Raw genomic sequence first — 23,350 nt, forward strand, 5'->3', positions numbered from 1 at the left:
GAAGCACATCAAGAAGATAGATTTCATTCACCTTACAACCACTCCGAATCGTCCTTTGATTCTAGATCCTACAAAACACAATGAGTAGGAGAAAAAATTACTGAATCATTCAATTTATTGGTCAAACTATTAACAGATAAAAGATTAGTGCTCAGTCTCAGGACATGGAGTACAGAAAGTAGGGTAATAGTATTGGCTATCTTGACAGACCCCTTTCCAGCAATGGGAATAGGGGATCCATCAGATGTGGAAACTCTATCTCTACAAAAGCAGTGGTGGTATGAGGAGAAAATGGTGAAACTACTGGTCATGTGTTCTGAGGCTCTTGAGTCTATAATCCAGGGAGGCCCCCCTTACTAGTGGAGGCATAATTTGTAGTGGCATGTGAACTACTTGTATGTGCAAACGAAGTAGAATGACTATCTACTGAGCCACCTGCACCTTAGTGTCCACTCGATGATGAGCTAGAACTAGCTATATCTCTCTAACTTAGAAATTGTCCATATCTCTCCAATTCGACCTTAATCGTAGTTGTTGCAATAAATTCTAGAGAAGTTGTAGTAGGTGGTCCTAATAAACCACCAGTTACAACCATTATTAACATTCCCCTTCTTGTTTCTAAGCTGACATGGTATAAGGTGTAGGTAGAGCTTTCACCTTGTATCTCTAATATGCTTGGGTTTCTTACAGTAGTCACAGATCAAGTCCTTGTCCTCCTTCCTAGGCTCATTGTCACCCTTGTCCCCACTCAGCTTAGGTTTCACTGTGTTGACCATAGCCAATTGCTCAAGGCTTGGGTTTCTCATCATCACATTCCTCCTAGTCTCCTTTCTAGACACAAAGGCATATGCTTGAGAGACAGTTACACTATCCCAGGAAAGAATATGCTATCGCGCAATGTCATACTCTAGGTTGAGTCCTACTTGAAACTCAAGCACTCTATTCGTCAGTAGTAGCTTCTGATAAGTGGTTGCATCTTTGCTACTCTCCCAAACACAGTCTCCAAATGATCTATCTCCTGCCATAAGGTTTTGAGGGCTGAAAAATAAATTACAACAAACTTATCTCCCTTAGTAGCAATCACCTAATTCCTCAATTGGTAAGCTCTTGCAACATTCTCACTCTGTGAATAAGTTTTTGCTACTTCATCCCAAATCTCCCTAGCTATGTTAGCTCATAGTAAGTTCTTACTTATATGAGATAACATAGAATTGCACAGCCAGGTCATCACCATGTAGTTCTCTTGTACCCACTGGGAGTAGTTAGTCTCAGGCTTCTTCTCTTCCGCAGTGACATACCCTAACTTCCCATGAGCTCTAATGGCCATCTTTGTTGATTGAGACCATTCTAAGTAGTTTGTACCACCCAACTTAACTGTAGTGATAGTCCCTACCCCCGAAAGGGTCATTAGCACCTGTTCCACCACCTAATCCCATTTTCACCAGTGGATTTGTATTCACCTCCATTACCCTCTATAACTCCCAGAACAACTTAGAAAATTAACTTGGAGATGAAAGAAAAAAGATTTATCCCTTTTAGATGCTGCAATAACCCTCTTTGTACCTAAAAATCTCTTCCCACTGAGATTCTCTTCTCCGTGGGATTAGGTAGAAGGAAGAGAAAGAGGCCGCTACTCCCTCTAGAAATCTCCAAAAAACTTGGGACTTGAACCACCCTCTTCAAAAAAAAAAAAAAGAAAAAGAAACCCAAGAAAGCTAGAGCACCCCTTCTTAGGTAAAAAAATGAAGAGTCCTATTGCAATCAGGATTCTTCCCCTTTCTCCAGTTCTTCCTGATTTTGGTGATAAACCCTAGATCTGCCACAAGGGATCGTAGATCCACAAAAAAAAATCCAAAAACCGGGCTCTCTTAAAATCCTCAATCAGTTCTTTGACTCACCATGTAGTCGGCTGATCTTGAGCTGCATGATGGAAGTCATAAAATCTCTAAAGATGCTCTAATACCGAGTAGAAAGTGCAAAACTCTGATCTGATTTGAAACATGTGATAGAAAAGAAAGAGAAAAGAAGATTCTACATAGAAGAGAAGAAGAGAGAAATTGAGAAGAACGGGAGAGCCAAAATCAGATCTGGCCGCCCCATTCATTATCTTATATACCCATAAAAAATCTGAATACAATGACATGTATACCCTTAGTAAGTCGGTTACTACTAAAGAACATTAGAAAGTTCTCTACACTTAAAAAAACATAAACTAATGGGCCTTGGGCCCAATAACTCTAATTAAACATTTAGTGCGGCTATGATATGGAAAAGATATGATATCTGAAAAACAACTGACCAATAAAGTTAGCTAACAGATTAGAGAAGTTAATGAAAGATTTCCTGTGGGAGCTGGGAGAAGAGAAGAGGGATCATAGAGTTAGTTGGGAAATAGTGTGCAGGAGTAAGTCGTGTGGTGGTTTGGGGCTTGGGAGTATTAGGAGAAGGAATATGACTTTGCTGGGGAAGTGGCTGTGGAGGTTTCCTATGGAGAAGGAGAAGTTATGGGCTAGAATAATGGCAAGTATTCATGGGCTGGAGCACAACGGATGGGACGCTGGAATCAGAGCTAGGATCACAAGCAACTCTCCTTGGAAAGCCATTCATGACCTGCTTCCAATTTTCATTCCTAATATCAGGTATGACTTGAATTCCGGTAACTCCATAAAATTTTGGGAACAAACCTGGGTGGGGAGCGCCCCTCTAAAGGATCAGTTTCCGTCTTTGTACGCTCTTTCTAATTTGAAAAATGAGCCGATCTCGTCTTTCACCACCCTGTCCTCTTCCACTTCTGGGATTGGGTGGAACTTGGGTCTAAGAAGGGATTTGAGGGATTCAGACTTCGACTGTATTTCGAGCCTTCTTGCACTTCTTGATAACGTTGTCTTAGACCCCACTAGGACAGATTCTAGAATTTGGACACCTAACCCCAATGGCATTTTCTCTTGTGCTTCGTTCTTCAAAGTCTTAAGTCAGTCCACCAGTCCTACCCTGTCCCCTTTTCCTATTGGTGAGGTTTGGTGCAGAGCTATACCTCCTAGGATTGGTAGTTTTTGCTGGGAAGCCTATCTGGAAAGAATCAACACTGGTGATCTACTCCAAAAGAAGAGACCCAATACTTTCTTGTCACCTCAGTGGTGTGTTCTGTGTAAAGCAGATGGGGAGACTGGTTTTCACCTAATGGTGTTGTGCCACTTCGCGAGGTCATTGTGGGATTGGGCTTTCTCCTTATTTGGATGCAGCCGGAATCCCCCATCAGACATGTAGGGCCTTTTCGCCCCCTCCTTCTTCAGGTGGCGATTAAAAAGGGGAAGGACAATGTGGAGAGGACTAAGGCGGCAGTATGTTGGACACTGTGGGAAGAAAAGAACTCCAGGATATTCTCAGAAACTCAGAGAGGGACAGCAGATTTGAGGGCTATCATACAGTTTAGGGCGGTACAGTGGCTGAAATCTTTGGAAATATTCACAGATTACACTGTGGATGACATGTTGAGGAAGTGGGGTGAAATTGCAAGTTGCACGCAGACCAAGTCAGTAATGAGTGTGGCTTGGACCCCCCCACCTAGTGGATTCTTGAAATTAAACTTTGATGGATGCAGTAGGGGAAACCCGGGACAATCAGGGATCAGGGATGTTTTTAGAGATGAAAATGGGGTCATCTCTGCTATGTTCTCAGACCCAATTGGAGTGGGTGACTCCCTTAGAGCTGAGATATGTGCAGTTATGGAAGGAGCCCGGAAAGCTAAGGAATTGAACATCAAGAAACTTATAATTGAAGGGGATTCAGAGGTGGTGATATGGGGCTGACCAAAGAACAAAATGATCTTTGGAAGTATAACAATGAGAAGAGGAAATTCAAATGGCTGGTGCAGGAGATGGAAATTAAGACATGGATTAAGAGATCATCTAATTCCCTAGCTGACGGTTTAGCAAAACAAGGGGCAGAAAGGGATTCCTTGTTTTGGGCTAAGTTGTAATGTTAGTGTCCTTGTATCTTTGTATTTTCTTCTTTCTTTTCTTGAAGTTCTTTGTGACTCTTGGAAGACAAATGTGTTTGTCTTCCACTTGTAAATTTTCTACTGATGAATTAATGAAAGTGTTATTGATAAAAAAAAAAATGGAATAAAAAACGTGGTAGCAAATAAGGTGTTATTTATCAAAATTCATGGGTGGGTTTTGATTGGTCAGAACTCTTTCCGTACCATATTTTTCCCGAATCATAGACTTACCCTTAAACATTATAAACAAAAACCAGTGTTATCAGCCTAATCTCAACATTTATAAATATATGTAAAAGGACAGTACTGACCCTGACACACTAAAAGTACATAAAAGGCACAGCATAAACATCTTCCATTGTCTATTCCTCTTTATGCTGGCAACACTATTTCTATAAAGATTGCATCTAATCCTGTTTTTTTATGAGAGAACTATATATATTGAGGTTGAATATCACTTCATCAGGGATTTCTTGTTGTCTCTGATTTGCAGCACTTTCACCAACTCTATGACTTAGACAAGACAATTATTTCTAGTGGACAAACTAATATTGATGCCTCTACATCAGTTTGAGGGGGTGTAGAGAGGAAGGTGTAAAATTGTAATTTTACCTTTGTATCTTATGTTGTAATATTTGACGTAATAGGCTATGTCTTTTTTTGCCTATAAGTGCGGTATTGTAATTTTTTTAATATAATATTATACTGGGACCTTTATGGGTGGAGATCAATCACTTTGGACACATCGTTAGTTTCTTCTCTTTTTCCTCTCCTTTCTTGTTTAAACTCAAACTGCTTGGGTGAAGGCTGATCTGATTGTCATACTCGTCTTTTCACATGCTAGACACTTGTCTTTTCACAAGTCGGGTGGGCTGGGCTGGGCTCTGGGGCTCTGGGCTGGGACGGATGTATACAGCCTTACCTCTGCACATATAGAGAGGCTGTTTCCGAGATTTGAACCCTGGTCACCCAGGTCGCAGTGGAGCAACCCAACTGTTGCTACAAAGATAACATCTTTCTAGAATAATCTGACTGTTGACATATGGTCCATTACTTTTAAGGCTCCAAGGTGAAGCTAGGCGATTCTGGAGTGCCTAGTCATGGGGCTGCAATTTGGGCGGGCATGCCTAATATAAGCCTGACCTGACCCAAACAATTTCATAGTAAATCATAGAAAATATCATGTTCTTGAGTATATAGATATTTCAAAATATTATTTGCAATATTTCAAGTATAATATTGCAATAATAATAATAATAATGAATCAATAAAGCAACTACATTAATATTAATAAACTAATGAATATTACAAGTACATCTGTTCCAAATGATATCAAGACAAGTTTTCACATAATTTTTCTTCAACTAAAATATTTACATAATCTGTTTACATGATCTTAATTTTGATTTTTGAGTTAGAATCCTGATAAGAGAAAGAAATTTAAGTATAAAATAGAGATAGTGACAGAAATTATAAGACTTAAAATTTGTTAATAATTTATTTAATGCGTCATGGTTAGCGTACCCATATTGCATATTTAGATGCCTAGGTGCTTATCTGTGTGCCTTAAGGGCTGAGAAAGTACCTCTTGAAGTACTTTGATGCACTGCCATTAGACAAGCCCCAAACTGCCTGTGTAGCAAGCGTCACCTTGACAACTATGATATGGTCATGGTTGGAAGGATGGGTTTAGTTAATTCATTTAAACCACAAAGCACATTTTGATTGATTATGTATTTTGACCAGACACTTGTCACAAATATGTTTGTGAATGCATACTTATTTATCTAGTGATTTTTCAGATGCCTGTTTGATTGATTGTAGCCTCTGTGGGGCAGACCTCCGGTCAGCACACCTACAGGTTGACATCTCTCTCTCCCTTCCTCCCCCCACCCCAACATTGTGTATATTTTGTTTTTCATTTTCTTAATTTTTGGAATTAAATGTCTTCTGTTTATCTGCTTGAGGACGTTTGTAATCTCATAATATTCTTTTTTGTGAAAAATAACCATCTTAATTTTTATAATGCTTTGCCCATTTGTTTGTTATATTAGTTATTCTGTATGCTTCTTTTTAGTCTTAGTTTATATATTTTAAAGATTTACTAATTTTCTTTACTAGCTCATTTTATATTTCAGACTGCAGATCTTACGAATGCAAACTTAGAAGGAGCTAACCTAGAAGGAGCCAATTTAAAGGTAAGGTCTGCATTTTGGCCGTATATCGATATCATCTATTCTTAGGAATCCAAGATCTTTTTGCATGGAGTTAAATAGGATATGGCAGGGCCTGGGAGGCTAGAGCAATTTAGTCATGAAGTGATATTAGCCTTGATGTAATAGTGTTTGATTTGAGAATATATATGGATTTTGTCCCTTACCATAATCATAACTTTTGTTCTCTGGGTATCTTACTCCATCCATATAAATGTCGAAAGAGAAATCTTGTTTGGAACGTATAAAGTTTTTATTTCATTGAAATTCTATTCCAATTTTCAAGATCTAAACTGTATGTTTTGTTGTCCCCTTTCTTGTTAATGAGTTTATTCATGGTCATTTACATTTACATTTTCATAATGCTACTTCCAATCTCTAATGTTTTAGGTCTTTGATTGGTTTTCTGCATCTAAAATACCTCATGAGATTTGGTGTGTCATGTGTGGTTGTAATAGATTTTGTTGGTGGTAAACATTGTGATGTAGGATAACTACTTGAAAAAATGGCTGTAAATATCAATGTTGTATGAGGTGGTTCAAAATATAACTAAAGCAAAATGGACATGTTATAATGATTGGCAAAAGACAAAATGTAGAAACTTGGAAGGATACAACCGAAAAAAGAAATCTAAATAAAATTCAAGGCATATGACAAACTCTATCATAAACTAAGCACCAACGAGGGTGAAAATGGAATATATAAACTCACAAAGATGAGAGAAAGGAAAAACAATGATTTACTGTTAGATGCATCAAAGAGGAAGATCAGAGTCAAGGAAAGATGGAGAATATTTAGAAGGTCTATTGGGGGAGAGTTAAATATTAGAAATTTAATAGTATTCTTGTAAAGTTAGAGTTTTTGAACTAAAGGAACTTTAATAAGATGAAATGAAAGGTGTTGGGACTGAATGGTATACTGATAGTAAGTTTGGAAAGGTATGGGAGAGGTAGGCAGGCCTATCATTGGCTACTATTTAATAAGATAATGAAAGTATAGAAGATTGTTAGATGAATGGAGAAAGAGCACTATGGTTCCTATGTTGAAAAATAAAGGCCATGAACAAAATTGTAATATGGTTGATCTAGAATTTAAGGAGTAGAGTTAATGACATGAAATGATTATATAAAAAAAACAATTTAGTTTTACACTAGGGAGATCAATAGAAAAATTTAAGGAGAAGAAGATAGGTCCTCGTTGATCTAGAAAAAGCAAATGATAGAGTTCCCAAAAAGATAATATGGTTGGTTTCGGAAAAGAAAGGAGTGTCTAATGGGTATATGGACTTAATTAGGGACATGTATGAGGGTGTAACAATCAATGTTAGGACAGTTGTAGGAGAGACGTTGGGAGTTTCTAATTACAATGGAACTTCACCAATGCTTAGTAATTAGCCCTTACATTAATCATGGTTGAATTGACTAAACATATTTGGATGGAGGTTCCATGATGTATGTTGTTTGCTAATGGCATAGTATTAATTGATATAACTAAAGAAGGATTAAATGAAAAATAAGATCTATGGACAAACACCAGGTTTTAAAATAAGATTAATACTTAGGACTAGAAATAAAGGATATTTCGAAGTGAACTCGGTTGAATGGGTGTGGGAAGAAGAAGAAAGGTTATGGGAGAAGAGGGTGTGTTATTGTTCACACCCAAAACATTTCATTTTATACTAAAGTTTGTAATTACATTTATGTCCCTATATGGGCACCCAAATTACAAATAAATGAAATGACAACAATACCCCTAAGCCAAATAAATATTCTCAACACACCCTCAAGCTGAGCATAGATATTTATCATGCTCATGCCCAACTTGCTTAGGTTTCTATCAAGTTTTGGCTTGTTAAGACCATTACTGAAGCAATTAGCAAGTTAATCTTCTTACTTGAGAAAAGGCACACATTTCTCCGTTGGCTATCTTTTCTATAATGAAGTGTCTGTCAACTTCAATATGCTTTGTGTGATCATGTTGAATAGGGTTATTGCATTGTTTATAGCATCTTGATTATCATAGTATAGTCTTATTGGGGTTTCAACTTGGATCCCAATCTCTAATAACATGGTCTTCAACCATAGCAATTTTGATACACCATAAGCCATAGCTCTATATTCGGCTTCAACACTAGATCTGGCAACAACATATTTTTTTGCCTTCTCCAAGACACAACGTTACCTCCTACCAAGGTGTAATAACCGGAGGTGGGTCTTCTATCATCCATAGAACCTGCCCAATAAGCATCAAGATAAGCCTTGACCTTGCGATGTCCTTGGTTGGAGTAAAACATTCCTTTGTGGCTTTACCCAGACATCCCTTTAGGTAGGCAAGAATCATGTTGACTACCTGCATGTGTGAAGTTCTAGGACTGCATATACTGACTCACCATGCTTACAACATAGGATAAGTCGAGTCAGCCAGTCAGGCACAGGTAAATAAGTCGACCAACAAGTCTCTAGTAGACACCCTTGTATAGAAGAATATCTCTATCATTGACACTTAGTTTATGATTGGGGTCAGTAGGAATTTCAACTGGGTTGCACCCTAGTTTCCCAACCTCATGAAGGAGATCAAGGACATGCTTCCAACGTAAAATGAATATCCCTCCCTTTTACCTTGCTACTTTGATTCCGAGAGAGTATATGGGATTCCCAAGATCTTTGGTCTCAAATTCAGAAACAAGGATTGACTTTAGTTGGCTTATCTCAAATTGATCATTTCTAGTGACAACTATATCATCAACATACACTATCAACAAGGTTACTAGGGCATTAACCCTTATGAACAAAGCATGGTATGCCTGTGATTGTGTGAATCCATTTTTGAGAACAATTTTAGTCAATCTATCAAACCAAGCTCTAAGGGATTGCTTAAACCCACTTGCAGCTCAATGGGACCTTGCCTTCGAGAAGAGGAACAAGCTCCCATGTGTGGTCTTTTAGGAGGGCCTCTATCTCTTGGTTCATAGTATCCTTCCATTGAGGTGACTACATTGCATTTAAAACATTACAAGGAACAAAAATAGAGGAGATAGCAGAAATATAGGCATAATAGGAAGGTGAAAGAGCATCATAAGATACATAGTGATGGGGTAGGTAGTGCATTTTCTTTTTCCTTTTCTAACTGCAATGAGGAGGTCAAGGTCAGATTGTGAGATATCAGACTCAATAAAAGTAGGAATAGGAAGTCCAGGGTTGCTTTCAAAATTACTTTGAGGCGGGTGATTAGATTGTTGTGGAATGTGGACATTAAGCCTTAGGACTATCCTTCCTTCTACGCCTTATGAATCATTGTTGCTAGGACCGCTGTAGTATCTTTCCTTCAGCATCAGGAGTTGGTTGTGGCATCACTCCCATAGTGGAGATATGGAATTTAACCCACATGACCGCAGTCTCTCAACAGTATGGCCTGTTAACCTCACATGCACCCTACCCCACTTATTTTAGAAAAGATCATTGATGGTCCAATTTTAGATCAATTTTAATTATAATGTCTATTTATGTACGTGTGTATGTTTTTATTTCTCTCTTTCTCTCTCTCTATCTCTCTCTCTCTCGATATATAGTTATGTGCTTAAAGTAAAAGTTCAACAATTTATATATTGATAGAGAAGTTAAAACACCTTTAATTTGTTCTAGATGTTCACTAGATATATCCACATGTATTTCCTGAAAAGAATTGTTAGTACCTATCTTGCTTGATAGGAAATTTGTTATTAGCTATTATAGGTTCCTAATTACAAATTGTTGGACCAGATTGAATAACTTGGTTCCTCCAATTATTCTGTAATATCAATAGTTATTCTTGTGCTAATCCACCGTACTGTATATAGAAACACTCTGAAACAATAACCTAAATAAGTAAAGCTCTATTTGGCAGAGGTGACACAAGAGCTGCTCTGTATGATCTACTTTTGTTAGTAGTTAATATTCACCCATGAGAAGCTCAAAATGAAGTCAAGTATCAAATGAGTCAAAACATGTATTCAAGTTATAATATACAGGAGATATGCATGTAAATTTAAACAAAAGGCAAGCAAGTTCTATTGTTTTCCACTGAAAAACTTGGTGACTTCTCTTTATTTCTAAAACTTAGTTTGCATTTGGTTGCAGTACAAATCTGAATCAGGCATAAAATTTTCACCCAGTTCAGTTTTGCATCTGTTTGTTTGTAACTATGATTTACACTTCTACCTGATACAAAATTTGTACTTTTTGTCTCACTAGCAGGGTAAATTTTGCATCTCAAAGATTGATGTGAAATTTGCACTACACTCCTACCTCAATTCTCTCTCATATGAAGTGCGGACCACATTATCTTGCTTCATACCCCGTTCTCAAACAAATAACCCGCCTACCGCCATTCTCTTGCATATAAGGTGGGGCGACACCATTTTACTTCCTATTTTACTATTCACAAACAAACAAGACCAGGTCAAATCTGAATCAAAATTTGACCAGAATTTACACTCAACCTATTTGCACTTCCATGCATTTACACAAGTTCAAATGAAAATATGCACCACAAGCAAACGCCACCTTGGTTCTCTTGGGTTCAAAGTTTGTGAACCATTTCGGCCTCTTGGGTTCAAAGAGATATGCATTGGGTTCTTCACTCTAGTTGTGGATAAATTTGAGTGGCCAAAATTGTTATGTAAGTAATTGAAATCTTCCTTAAAAGCGTTACTGAAAATGAGAAAAGAAGAAAAAGAAGTTAAGAAAGGTGTGCATTCAGAAGAGAAAGGAAGCTATAGGTGAACTAGAGAGAGCCCCTCCCCTCACTATCAACCCTTTGTTTCATTAAGCTCTAATGTTTGTAAAATTACAGCCCTTATAAATAACAGGAGACAAATCAAACATATAACAAGTGAGAAAAAGTCTAAAATGCCGCCATTGACTACACTTCAACACTCCCCCTCAATCTGGAGCATATATATCATAAAGATCCAGCTTGTTACAACATAAACCTTTGGTGAACAAATCAGCAAGTTTATCTTCTGACTGGCATATGGGTAACAATATCACCATTTGCCACCTTCTCCCTCACAAAATGGCAGTCAAGTTTTATATGTTTAGTCCTCTCATGGAAAACTGGATTAGATGCAATATGAGTTGTAGTGGTCTGTGAACAGAAATATTTATCTCCTAAAGGAAATTTCTCAACCAAATCAACTTCTATACTCAACTTTTGCACTACTACTAGGAACCACACTCTACTTCTTACTCTTCCAAGTGATAAGATTTCGACAGAAATGTACAATATCTTGTGGTAGATTTTCTATCCATTGACGACCATGCCTAGTTTGCATTTGAGTACCCTTCTAGAGACAAGTCTCTCCCTTTCTTATAGAAAACCCACGACCAGGGGCACCCTTTAGATACTTAAACACCCTTATAACACTGTTCCAATGAGCAGTTATAGGATTCAACATGAATTGGCTGAGGACGCCCATACTAAAGGAGATGATAATCCTAGTGATAGTGACATCAACTTGCCTATCAATCTCCAATATCTTGTAGGGTCTTCTAATGGCTCCCCTTGACTATCAATCATCCTTACAGTGGGATCCATAGGAGTTTCCACTGGTTTGGATTCCAACAACCCAATTTCATCTAATATGCCCAAAATGTACTTTTGTTGAGACAACGAGATTCCCCACTTCAATTGAGCTACTTCAATTCCAAGAAAGTACTTCAAGGTTCCCAAATCTTTAGTTTGGAAATGTTGCTATAGGAACATTTTCAACTCATTAATTCCATGAGTATCATTGCTAATAAGAACAATATCATCAACATAAATTGCCATAATGATTTTTTTAGATGAAGAATCTCTACTAAACATAGAATGATCAACACTACATTGTTTCAAACCAAAATCTTGCTCCACACTACTAAAGCGACCAAACCATGCTTGTGGTGATTGATTTAGCCCATAAATAGCCTTCCTTAGTCTGCATACCTTCCCTGCTTCCCCTTGAGCAACATACCCAGAAGATTGCTCCATATACACCTTTTCCTGAATATCACCACAAAGGAAGGCATTCTTCACATGAAACTGAAACAAGGCTCAGTCAAAGTTAGCAACTAAGGATATAATTACTTGTACAGAGCACATCTTAGCAACTCGAGAGATTTTTTGAGTAGTCAACACCATAGGTCTGTGTGTAACCTTTTTCCACCAATTGTGCTTTAAATCGTTCAATGCTACCATTTTGTCGATGCTCAACTATGTATACCCATCGACAACCAACTACTTGCTTCATTGGAGGCAAGCACGTGAGATCCCATGTATGGTTAGATTGGAGATCATGAAATTCTTTATCCATTGCCTTCTAGTCAGAAGAAGTAAGGGCATCCTAGACTGAACAAGGAATTGAAATAGAAGAAATGAGAGAAACAAACTTCTAATGGGAAGGAGATAAATGAGAAAAGGAAACATTATTAGGAATAGGATGATTAGTACAAGCACGATTATCCTTATGGAGGGCAATAAGAAGATCAAGATCTAATTATGGAGGATCTATCGAAGATAAAGCTGTTGGAGGGGTGTTAGAAGCCATAGGTGGAGAACTGCCTAGAAAAGTAGGAAGAGTGATAAACACATCACCTAAAGTAGAAGGAAGAGGAATAGAGGGAGAGAGTTCCTGTCTAGAAAAGTAAGGTAAACTCTCAAAGAATGTAACATTAGGAACAACAAAGGCCTTATGGAGAACTGGATCACCCTTTGTCTACGGGAATAACCAAGAACACATATGATGGCATAAAAGTCAAGTTTATCATGGTTAGGACACAACTTGTGGTCGCGATGTGAGAACGACATCACTCCAGTATGTCTTAGGCACATACATTTGAATCAACAAAGCACAAGTTGTTTCAATTACATGGCGATCGTAGTTGTCAAGGTGACAAGGTGCCCTTGGAGGCTCACCTCACCCAATTGCCAATTAGTTTTGTGCACTATGTTATAAAATACTTTTATATTTTTAATTTTTTTTATTATAATTATAAAATAGGAATTATTAAACTAGAATAATCATTTTATGTGTTTTTGTTAGGGTTTAATCAACACAAAAATTGCTAACTGTTGTATTGAACCCATGGTTCAAAGTATCGATACACCTCTGTGTATCGGTAGAGGTGTATCAATACTTATAACAATACTCCCCCTATTTTTTATTTCTTTGGCTTTCAATTTCATTTATATATATATATATATATATATATATATATATTATTTAAAAAAATAGGTTCCAAAAACACTTGTAAACATGTATATTGGGGCGTCAAAGATACAATACAATACACCCGATACGGGGCATATCGTATCGAAGTTTTGATCCTTGATTGAATCCTCAAAGATTTCATAACCTGAACTAATAAGCAAGGGAAGAACTTAAAATTTTGTCTAATCAACACATTTTCTTCTTACATATCCTCTTCTTCCACCTTTTCTTTTCTTCTTTTCCTATACCAAAAGTAGGGGTTCAACCCCCTATATTTTTTTTTTAATTTTCTTTCCTTTGTTCCTTTTCTTCTCATAAAATGTTGATTTTCTAAACTTAAAACATGAAATTTATACTTCTCTTATGAAAATTATGGATAATTATTAAGGAAAGATGGTTATGGAACCTAGGGAACTACCCTAGGATATATATAGTTTTATTTTAAATAAAATTCATTGCCTAGGCGTTGCCTAGGCGCCTAACTGGTATCTGAACAGAACACTTTGATACGCACACCAAATTGATTTCGTATTTTGGCATGAAAGGAATGAAATATAGAAAATAGTTCAGAATGGTTTTTAATTAAATAAATCCATGTTATTCTTGAATAATCATCAATGAAGGTTACAAAATATCTAAATCCATTATAAGATGACATTCAACTAGGACCCCAAACATCTGAGTGAACAAGTGCAAAAGGACTCAAAACTATTTTATCTTCCCTAGGAACAAAAAAAACACACTATGATGTTTATTCAATTGACATGACTCACACTCCAACTGAGATATTGACTCTAAAGTAGGAACTAATTTCTTCAAAATATGATGCGCGGGATGGCCTAAGCGACAATGCCACTGATGAGGAGTAAGTGATGAGTGGAGATCCTTCATTGGACCATTGCCATCCAAAAAGTACAATCCTCCAACTTCGTGACTGCCACCAGTCGTCTTCCCCATCTAGAGATCTTGAAAAACACAATAATAGGGATAAATGGAGTGACTGAATAAGATTATTTGCAGACAAAAGACAAAGGAAAATTTGGCACATAGAAAACAAAATTCAAATTGATGCCAGAACTAAGATACATTACTTGTACCAGTGATAGGGGAAGAAGTTTCATCAACTACGGTTACTGTTTGGGATATGGAGGGAGAAGACAAGGACATAAACATATCTGAAGATCCAACCATATGATCTGAAGATCCAAAGTCAATTATCCAAGAATTACATTTAGAATTGGAGACAAGACGGACTATACCCGATTGTGCAAGGGTGGCAGTAGTGCCGGAATAAGACAGGCGGAGTCTTTCATACTCTTCACAGGTGATTTTGTTACCACTATCGTCTCCCACAATGGCATGATTAGTCCAAGAAGATGGTGGGCCATGTAGGTCATAGCAAAAGTTAATAGAATGTCCCTCACGACCACAATGAGAACACTCTCATAATAGGCCCCGACGACTTCTACCATCACCCTTCATACTAGTTGACTCCCTTCCACCACTTCGGCCACCTCTAAGACAATGACTCATATTGAGAACACTCTCAGGACTCCTCTACCAGACATATTCCTACCTCCACTACCTCCTCTATGGTTGCCAAGTCAGACCTCTCTGGCATGGGAATATGGTCATTATGTGGGTTTGAGGCTCTCTAGATGCAAGAAAACACTTCAAAGTGAGATGGGAGGTCACTATTGCCTAAATTCTGAGCCCTCACTGGTTCAAATTCACTGAAGTCGGATAAGAACCTTGCAACATCCAGATGTTCCTGTCATTCTCGTTGAACCTTCTGGTCTACAGTTAGGGGTTAATAAACATTTAACTCATTTCTCAGATTCTTCAATGCAGCGTAATGTTCCTCCATACTCTTATCACCCTGTTGGAGAGTGGAATATTCCCTATACAATTGATATATCCTCGTCACATTATCTTGACCTGAATACAGTTGCTTAGCATGATCCCTTATCTCCTTAGCAGTGTCCAGAAACATAAGATCGACACTGATATGGTTCTCCATACTGTTTCACAATGAAGTCATGATCTGTGCGTTCTCTTTTACCCACTCATTGTACCCTTCGGGTCCACTCTTCAGCTGCCCTTCCTTAATATATTTTAGTTTTCCTCTTCTAATCAAGGATTCCTCAACCGGTTTAGCCTACGGTATATAGTTTGTAGCATTAAGCTTTACCGTAGTTAATTGTGTTTTAATAATGTCTGATTGGACCACCAAATCAGACTTAGAGCCATAGGCTAAAGATGCCATAGGTCACAACAAGGAAAATAGCTTGACAGAAAAGGGAAAAACTCGAGGGTGATGCTTCTGGACACTTACTGTACTATCTTCGAACACAAGGAAGAACACCGACAAGCTACCACACTCTAACCTAAACCATTTCTGGACTTTACATGACTCAAAACTGACCTTCCACACCACCACAGTCCATTCAATCACCGCAAACCAGTCTTCAACTGCTGCACCAAACGAAGCACTAACTACTGCTCCTCTTCAAACTGCCAAATACAGGACCTCTAGAAAACCATAGAAAACTCACCAGGTGTCATGGTTGGATGCATAGAGGCCTCCTCTCTCCTTGTTGAATAGAAGATTTTCTATACTCAATGAGAGCAAAAACATATCTTACAATATGACTAGGTAGATGTACCTGACTCTGATACCATGAAATCTTCCTTATAAGTGTTACTAAGAATGAGGAAAGAAGAAAAAGAAGTCAGGAAAGGTGTGTGTTCAGAAGAGAAAGAAAGCGGAAAAGGTGAAGAAGAAAGGATGAAGAAAAGAAGGGTTTTCTCAGTGAGAGAACTCGGGAGAGCCCCTCCTCTCATATCGACCCTGTGTTTCATTGACCTCTAATAATTATAAAATTACAATTCTGCCCTTCTAAATAACAAAAGACAAACCAAACATGTAACAGGAGAGAAAAGGACCAAAATACCCCCACTAACTAGACTTTAACAGTTATAATTGACACATAAATTTAGTAGGTAACAACCTATTTAGAAAACCAATGAATCTGGTTTTTTTTTAATCTTTTTGTGTTTTCTGAATTGGTATTCTTGTTTTTTTTTGTCATTTATTTTGGTATGTATTAGTTTTGGAAGTTGTTTGACTTCTTGGGGATTATGTGTCACATATCACATACTTAATCTATGAATATGGGAACATTCATTCTTGTTGATATCGTTGATTATTGATACTTTGATGAAGTTTTGCTTGTGATCTTCGACTGTGATTCTCACTTCATGCTCCTTGAGTTTTGTGTGACTTTATACTTGATTGAAGAGAAGACTTGTGACTCTTTCATATTATATCACAAGAGAAGACTTTTGACTTTATACTTGATTGAAGATAAAACTATACATTTTTCTCATTCTAGAATTATTTTCCGAGAGTCAATTATCAAAAGGCACTACATGAATACCTTTTATCTATGCCTTTTTTTTATTAACAATGTGAGACTCATTTATATAGTTTTTTATCTAGTTAGATCAATGAATCGATTTGTTTTTTATCATCAATTTACAGGGTGCAAAATTGGGTGGTGCTAATCTGCAAGGTGCAAATCTTCAACGGGCTTATTTACGAGATGTTAACCTACGAGAAACTGTAAGTAAATCAGTTGAAACTCAAATATTATTAATTTTATTTTAATAATTTTAATTATGCGGAGCAACTGATGAGGGTAGGAAACAATGAAGGTGGTAATTCATATATTTTTGGGCAAACTTGCATGCTTGGAATGTTACTATTTTACTATGTTAATCATTTAGTATGAAGATATTCTTGTAGGTAAATTACTAAGCACAATGAAACTCAGGGTCTCTTTGATAACAACTGAAGTGACTGAACTGAATAGCTATTGCTTTGTCTTTTACTGAATAAGTTTTAAGGAGGTTGTGGGCTCCTTAGTGGCTTCAGTAGATTACAATTCCATTAATTATTTTATCCACTAAAAGACAAAGCAATAAGTCTTTTAATTCAGCAATTTGAGTTGTTATCAAATGGCCCCTCAACTAAACAAAATTATCCCATTCATGTGGTGAATTACTTCATATTTTTCCTCACCACCTCAACCGATGCATTTCTATCTTTCCCTAGTTCTTCTAGAACCTGTACTCTCATTTGTCACCAATTGGAACTTCTCCTTTATTCCAGTGAATAAAGTGGTTTTATTTTATTTCCTTTCCATTCCATGTGTTTTTGACATCCTAATCTTTTCTATACTCTTTAAGGCGGACCTGTTCCCCTGTGATGGCTCTTGCATAATTGATTTTCTGCTTTCTTCACTTTGCACTAGAGAATATACTTGGCTCAATAAAAGTAAGCTATCTCAACGAAGAATCTTTGACATCCCCTGTGATGGCTCTTGCGTAATTGATTTGCCATCCTAATCTTTGCACTAGAGAATATACTTGGCTTCACTTTGCATTAAAAATATTCTATTTTGTTCAACTTGATCTTTGAATTTCTGCTCATCTTCCTTACATGTAGGTTTAAACATTTGGTAATAATGCAATCCCTTCCACAAAGCCTGAAGCGATGAGTAATAATCAGCCAACGATTTATCCCCCTATCATAAGCTTGATACCTCTAGCCTTATTTGATAGATTCCGGTACTGTTCTTCCATTTGAGAATGTCTTTGTAGATGCATCCCATATTTCCACAGAAGCTTTTAAGACCAAGAACCCTCTGCTAATGTTTGGTAACATTGAGTTCACTAACCAAAACATTACAACCAAATTTTCTGATTCTTATTTTTCGAACTCCAGGGAATCTTCTTCTGGTTCAAGAATCCTCTCATTGATATAACCCAACATGACTTCTAGTAAACATTCTCACCAACTTTGTGTTGGAGGGATTAGAATCCATCTCATGGATGGTCGAACCATGTTGGATGGTTGGGCGAAATTTTAAAAATTTTCTAACCCTTCTAGGAACCAATTTCTAGGTGTTTTGAAAAATTGCATTTTTCTGAATCGATCTTGCACTGAACTGGACCAGATTTGAAACCAAATTGAGAAAAGATTATACCTGATATGAAGACCACAAACACAACTCCCAAGGTGGAAGTTCACACCCAATAACAGTTCCAAAATTGGCCCCAACTGAAGATGGCGCAGTATACAAGAAAAACCGATTCAACAACACTTGTTTCAGCAAATCTGCTATCCAACTTGCTTGGATCGATTGGGTTGTGTGAGCCTAATATTCTTTGATGTTTTTCTTGCAAAAACTAGAAATACTGATAAAAATCAGTTCTTGCAATGGCTATGTTGTGATAGGGTTTCTCAGAGAGAAGAGAGAAGAGGAGAGAGCAAGAGAGTGAAGAGAACAAGTTCTATTTTCCCTCTTCCTCTTAACCCCTTTATATGGATCACTCTCCTAATCTAATTAGAAGATTTTCCAAATCTGATTTGGATCTAAACTCTTTTAATAGATAAGTATTATCCTCTTAAGAGGATAAGTGCTCTATACCCAGAACCATGCCCAGTTTTAACCCAAATCATATTACAACTTAAGTGTTGCATGGCCACTTTGGGCCTGATATTGTTTGGCGTAGGACCCCACAAAGGTCTCATACAAGTCCATAAGGGTTTGGCCCTACCCCTGAAGGAGACTAGGCCAAATTCACTGCTCAAGGCAGTGAACCACTGCCACAATAAGCATTGGTTCAGTTTGGGCCTAACATTTACGCCTAAATGATCCTTGGATTTACCCACCCTATTAAGACCCAAGGACAAAGCCCATCAGGTAATCATCCCTATAATGATCTCTTACACTTAACCTCTTGGCACATAATGGTCACAACATTGCCTGATAGGGAAGGACCTCTTCCCTAGCTGCAAGGTGTAGTGTCACACTTTCTATTGGGATGGATCTTGGGATTAAAACCTTTTTCATAAAATAGTAGTATAACATATAAATACATTTTGCAAAATCAGATTTCAAATATAGTTGCAATCCACTGCCAACATTTTAGGTTTCCATCAAAGAGAATGCAAACCCTGATATTCACTTTGTCCAACAAAGGGGCTGATCCTATCATTATGATCATCCATTGCATTTTCCTTTGTGTTTTACCCTTTTTTTTTCTGGCAAGCAAGGTCTCTGTCCTATTCTGTTTTTCCCTTTTATTTGTGAAAAAAACTCCCATTTTTTCCATCTTTTTCTGGCACAAAATAGGGGCTCTGCTCCTAATGTTTTATCACCCTATCCTTTAATGCAAAACTAAACTTATTACTGTTGTCAGTCGAATTTGGAAAAATCCCTCAGCCCAACCTAAGAATCGGTTTCTCGATATTTTGAAATCTGAACTTTTGGATCAATCTTGCACTAAACCGGACCATATTTGAAACCAGATTTTCAAATAGATCATACATGATACGGAGTCCACAGTACACAGCCCCCAAAGTGTTGATGCACACCCAATATTAGACCCAAATCGGCCTCTAACTCAGCAATGCTATTTTCTACAAAACCGAATTCCAAACTCCTTGGATGGATGCAGCTGTGTGAGCCTAAAGTTTTCTGATGTTTTTCTCCAAAAACACAGCAGAGGACTGATGAGAATCAGCCCTCGCTATGGTTGGTTCGAACTAGGGTTTTGGGATGCAAAGGGGGAAGAGAAAGCGAACAAGAGAGTGGAGAGTATGGGATGGTTCACCCTCCTCCCTCTAACCCCCTTTATATAGTCCAATTCAGATTTGAAATAGTACATTATCTTCTTAAGAGATTGGGTGTTCCATGCCCATATCTATACCCAAATTTGACCCATGTCACATGACAACTCTTGTAACCTCCTAAACTAATCTTATTAGTAATGGCCAATGGGCCTAAGTTCCATTTTCTTTAATGGATCACATATTTAGGTGTTGCATTGCCACTTGGGCCTGAATATTGTATGGCATGGGACCTACAAAGGTCTTACACAAGTTTACATTGGTTCAAACCATCAAGTTGGGCTCAATTTGTGCCCAACACTTAAACATAAGTGATCATTGGATTCAACCACCCTATGAAAGCCAAAGGATAATGGACTTATGTAAGATAAAACCCATTAGGTTATCAGCTCTCTAATGGTCTCTTGCCCTTAACCTCTTACTAAATAATCAAGACATTGCTTACAGGGAAGGGCCTCTTCCTGACTACAAAATGTAGTGTCATACCTCGAATAGATCTCGAAATCAACAACTTTTGCAAACCTTTTTCAAAAAAATAGCATATGTATATGTATATGTATATATATATTGCAAATCCAATTTCAAATACTGTTAAAATCCATTGCTAGGAGTTTTAAGTTTTCATTAGAGAGAGTGCAAACATCAATGTTCACTTTGTCTGATAAAGGGGCTGATCTTATCGTTATGTTCACCCACTCAATGATTTATTAAACTGCTTCAACATGCCCAAATATTTGACCCTTGATGGATTTCACTGGTTGGCATATCAAAAGCAATTCAGTAGTAGAAATGTGCTGAAATAAAAATCTGTAAAAGAAAAGAATATTTCTTATAGAAGAAGAGAAGAAAGGAGAAAAGGAAGAGAAGAGATTTGAGAGAGAAAAGAGAGCAATAATGTTGGTCACCCTCTTCACTGTAACTGCTCAAAAAGGATCCAACAAGAGTGTTGTGGTCCCCACATCCTATCTAAACAATAAATAATCAAAAACTACCACTATAGACTACACAATTTGTCTAAAACCTCAACACTCCCCCTCAAGTTGGAAGTAAATGTCACACATTCCCAGCTTGCATAGATTGTATTCAAGGTTATTCTTTGCAACCCCTTTAGTGAAGACATCAACCAATTGTAGTTTAGAGGAGACATAAAGCAAGTAGACTTCTCCAGTTGTCACCATTTCTCTTACGAAGTGCCTATCAACCTCAATGTGTTTAGTCCTGTCATGCTGAATTGGATTGTGGGCAATATTGATTGCAGCTTGGTTGTCACAATATAACATCATCCGCTTTTATTCCAATCTCACTCAATAGAGATCTCACCCAAAGCAATTCTGAAACACCATGAGCCATAAATCTATATTCAGCCTCTACACTTGATCTAGCCACAACTAACTATTTTTTACTCTTCCATGAGACCAAGTTTCTTCTTACAAAGGTGCATACCCCTGATGTAAATCTCCTCTCATCTAAACTATTTCCTTAGCAACCTCACTTGTAACATTGTACTCGGCTTCGGTCGTAAAGTTTGCTATGGACCCTTGTTTGCTATTTCTCTAACTGACAACATAGGATCCAATCATAAAGATATATTTAGACATAGACTTTCTATCACCTAGATCAAACTAGAAATCGACATCTATGTAACCAATCTTTAGTTCTTAGGTATTTTAGTGTGTTGTAGGAGTAGTCAATCAAGACTACAATCAGTCTTGAATCTAAAAGTAAAAAGGTTTCAGATGGAGAAAAGAAGAAGAAAAGGAGAAGCAGAACTACACAGGGGTTTTAGAAAAGAGAGAGGGACTAATTAATGAATCTGCCGCCCCACTCTTAATATTTATATATTTACTAATTGTAGAAAAGGCAGAATTTCCCTTAATGCTTTACATGGCAAATAAACTAATAATAAGCTGAAATAACAGGCTATCTGAAATAACTACCAACTAACACTGGCATAACTAATAGTACATGTGCTGTCATACAAACACCAGGGGCCCACATCAGTGTTCTCTACACTCCCCCTCAAGTTGGGAATAGATATTTGTCATTCCCAACTTGCATAGGTCTGCCTCTAACTTCTTCCTTGGAACAACCTTGGTGAGAAGATCTGTGAGCTGCATGCTGGAGGTGATATACGGGAGACACACTTCTTGAGATGAAACCCTTTCTCTGACAAAATGTCAATCAACTTCGATATGCTTAGTTATGTCATGCTGTACCGGATTGTGAGCTATAATAATAGCAGCCTGATTATCGCAATACAGCATCAAGGGCTTCTCATAATCAATACCCAACTCTTCAAGTAATGACTTCAGCCATAGGATTTTAGCCACTCCATTAGCCATCGATTTGTATTTAGCTTCAGCACTAGAGTGAGAAACAACACTTTATTTCTTACTCCTCCAAGAGACAAGGTTACCTCCTACAAAGGCACAATATCCAGAGGTAGACCTCCTGTCATCAGCACTCCCAGCCCAATCAGCATCTGTATAGACCTCTATCTTCATGTGATCATTATTCTTGAATAATATACCACTACCTGGACACCTCTTCAAGTATGTTAATATTCTCTCAACTGCAAGGAGGTGAGTAGTTCTAAGAGAATGCATGTACTGACTGATAACACTGACTGCATAACTGATGTCTGGTCGGGTGAGACAAAGATATAGGAGTTTTCCAACCAACCGTTGGAACATAGCTTTGTCTTCAAGAGGCTCTCCACCCTCTGCACTGATCTTGTGATTCTGTTCAATGGGTGTATCTGCAGGCTTGACACCCAACTTTCCATTTTCTACTAACAGATCTAGAACATACTTCCTTTGAGAAATAAAGATCCCATGTTTAGATCTAGCAACCTCAATACCCAAGAAGTATCGTAGTGCACCCAGATCTTTCACCTCAAACTCTTGATGAAGGAATTGTTTGAGGGACTCAATCTCACTATTATCATTCCCTGTCACCACAATATCATCCACATATACAGCAAGCAAGGTTAAAGAAGAGTCCACTCTTTTAATGAACAATGTATGGTCTGACTAGGCCTACACATAGCCGAATTTTCCAAGGGCTTGTCTGAATCTATCAAACCAAGCTCTGGGGGACTTCTTTAGTCCATACAAGGTATTATTCAGCCGGCTAACCTTCTTACCTGTCTCTGCATCATAAAATCCAGGGTGTAATTGCATGTAGACTTCTTCCTATAAGTCTCCATTTAG

General features: G+C 37.6%; 1 protein-coding gene across 1 annotated transcript in view; it reads left to right on the plus strand.

Moving 5' to 3' along the window:
• The window catches only part of FIP2 (potassium channel tetramerization domain-containing protein / pentapeptide repeat-containing protein), a 90,757-nt gene that overhangs the window by 60,369 nt on the left and 7,038 nt on the right, over positions 1-23,350 (plus strand). Inside the window, exons 8-10 of the mRNA XM_088950658.1 lie at positions 5,803-5,861; positions 6,139-6,198; positions 16,983-17,063. Coding sequence (XP_088806784.1) covers positions 5,803-5,861; positions 6,139-6,198; positions 16,983-17,063 — 200 coding nt within the window. The remainder of the gene's footprint in view (positions 1-5,802; positions 5,862-6,138; positions 6,199-16,982; positions 17,064-23,350) is intronic.

Source organism: Nelumbo lutea, chromosome 6 (genome assembly GCF_056320005.1).
Source record: "Nelumbo lutea isolate HS-2025 chromosome 6, American lotus-T2T, whole genome shotgun sequence".
Classification (NCBI taxonomy): Eukaryota; Viridiplantae; Streptophyta; class Magnoliopsida; order Proteales; family Nelumbonaceae; genus Nelumbo; species Nelumbo lutea.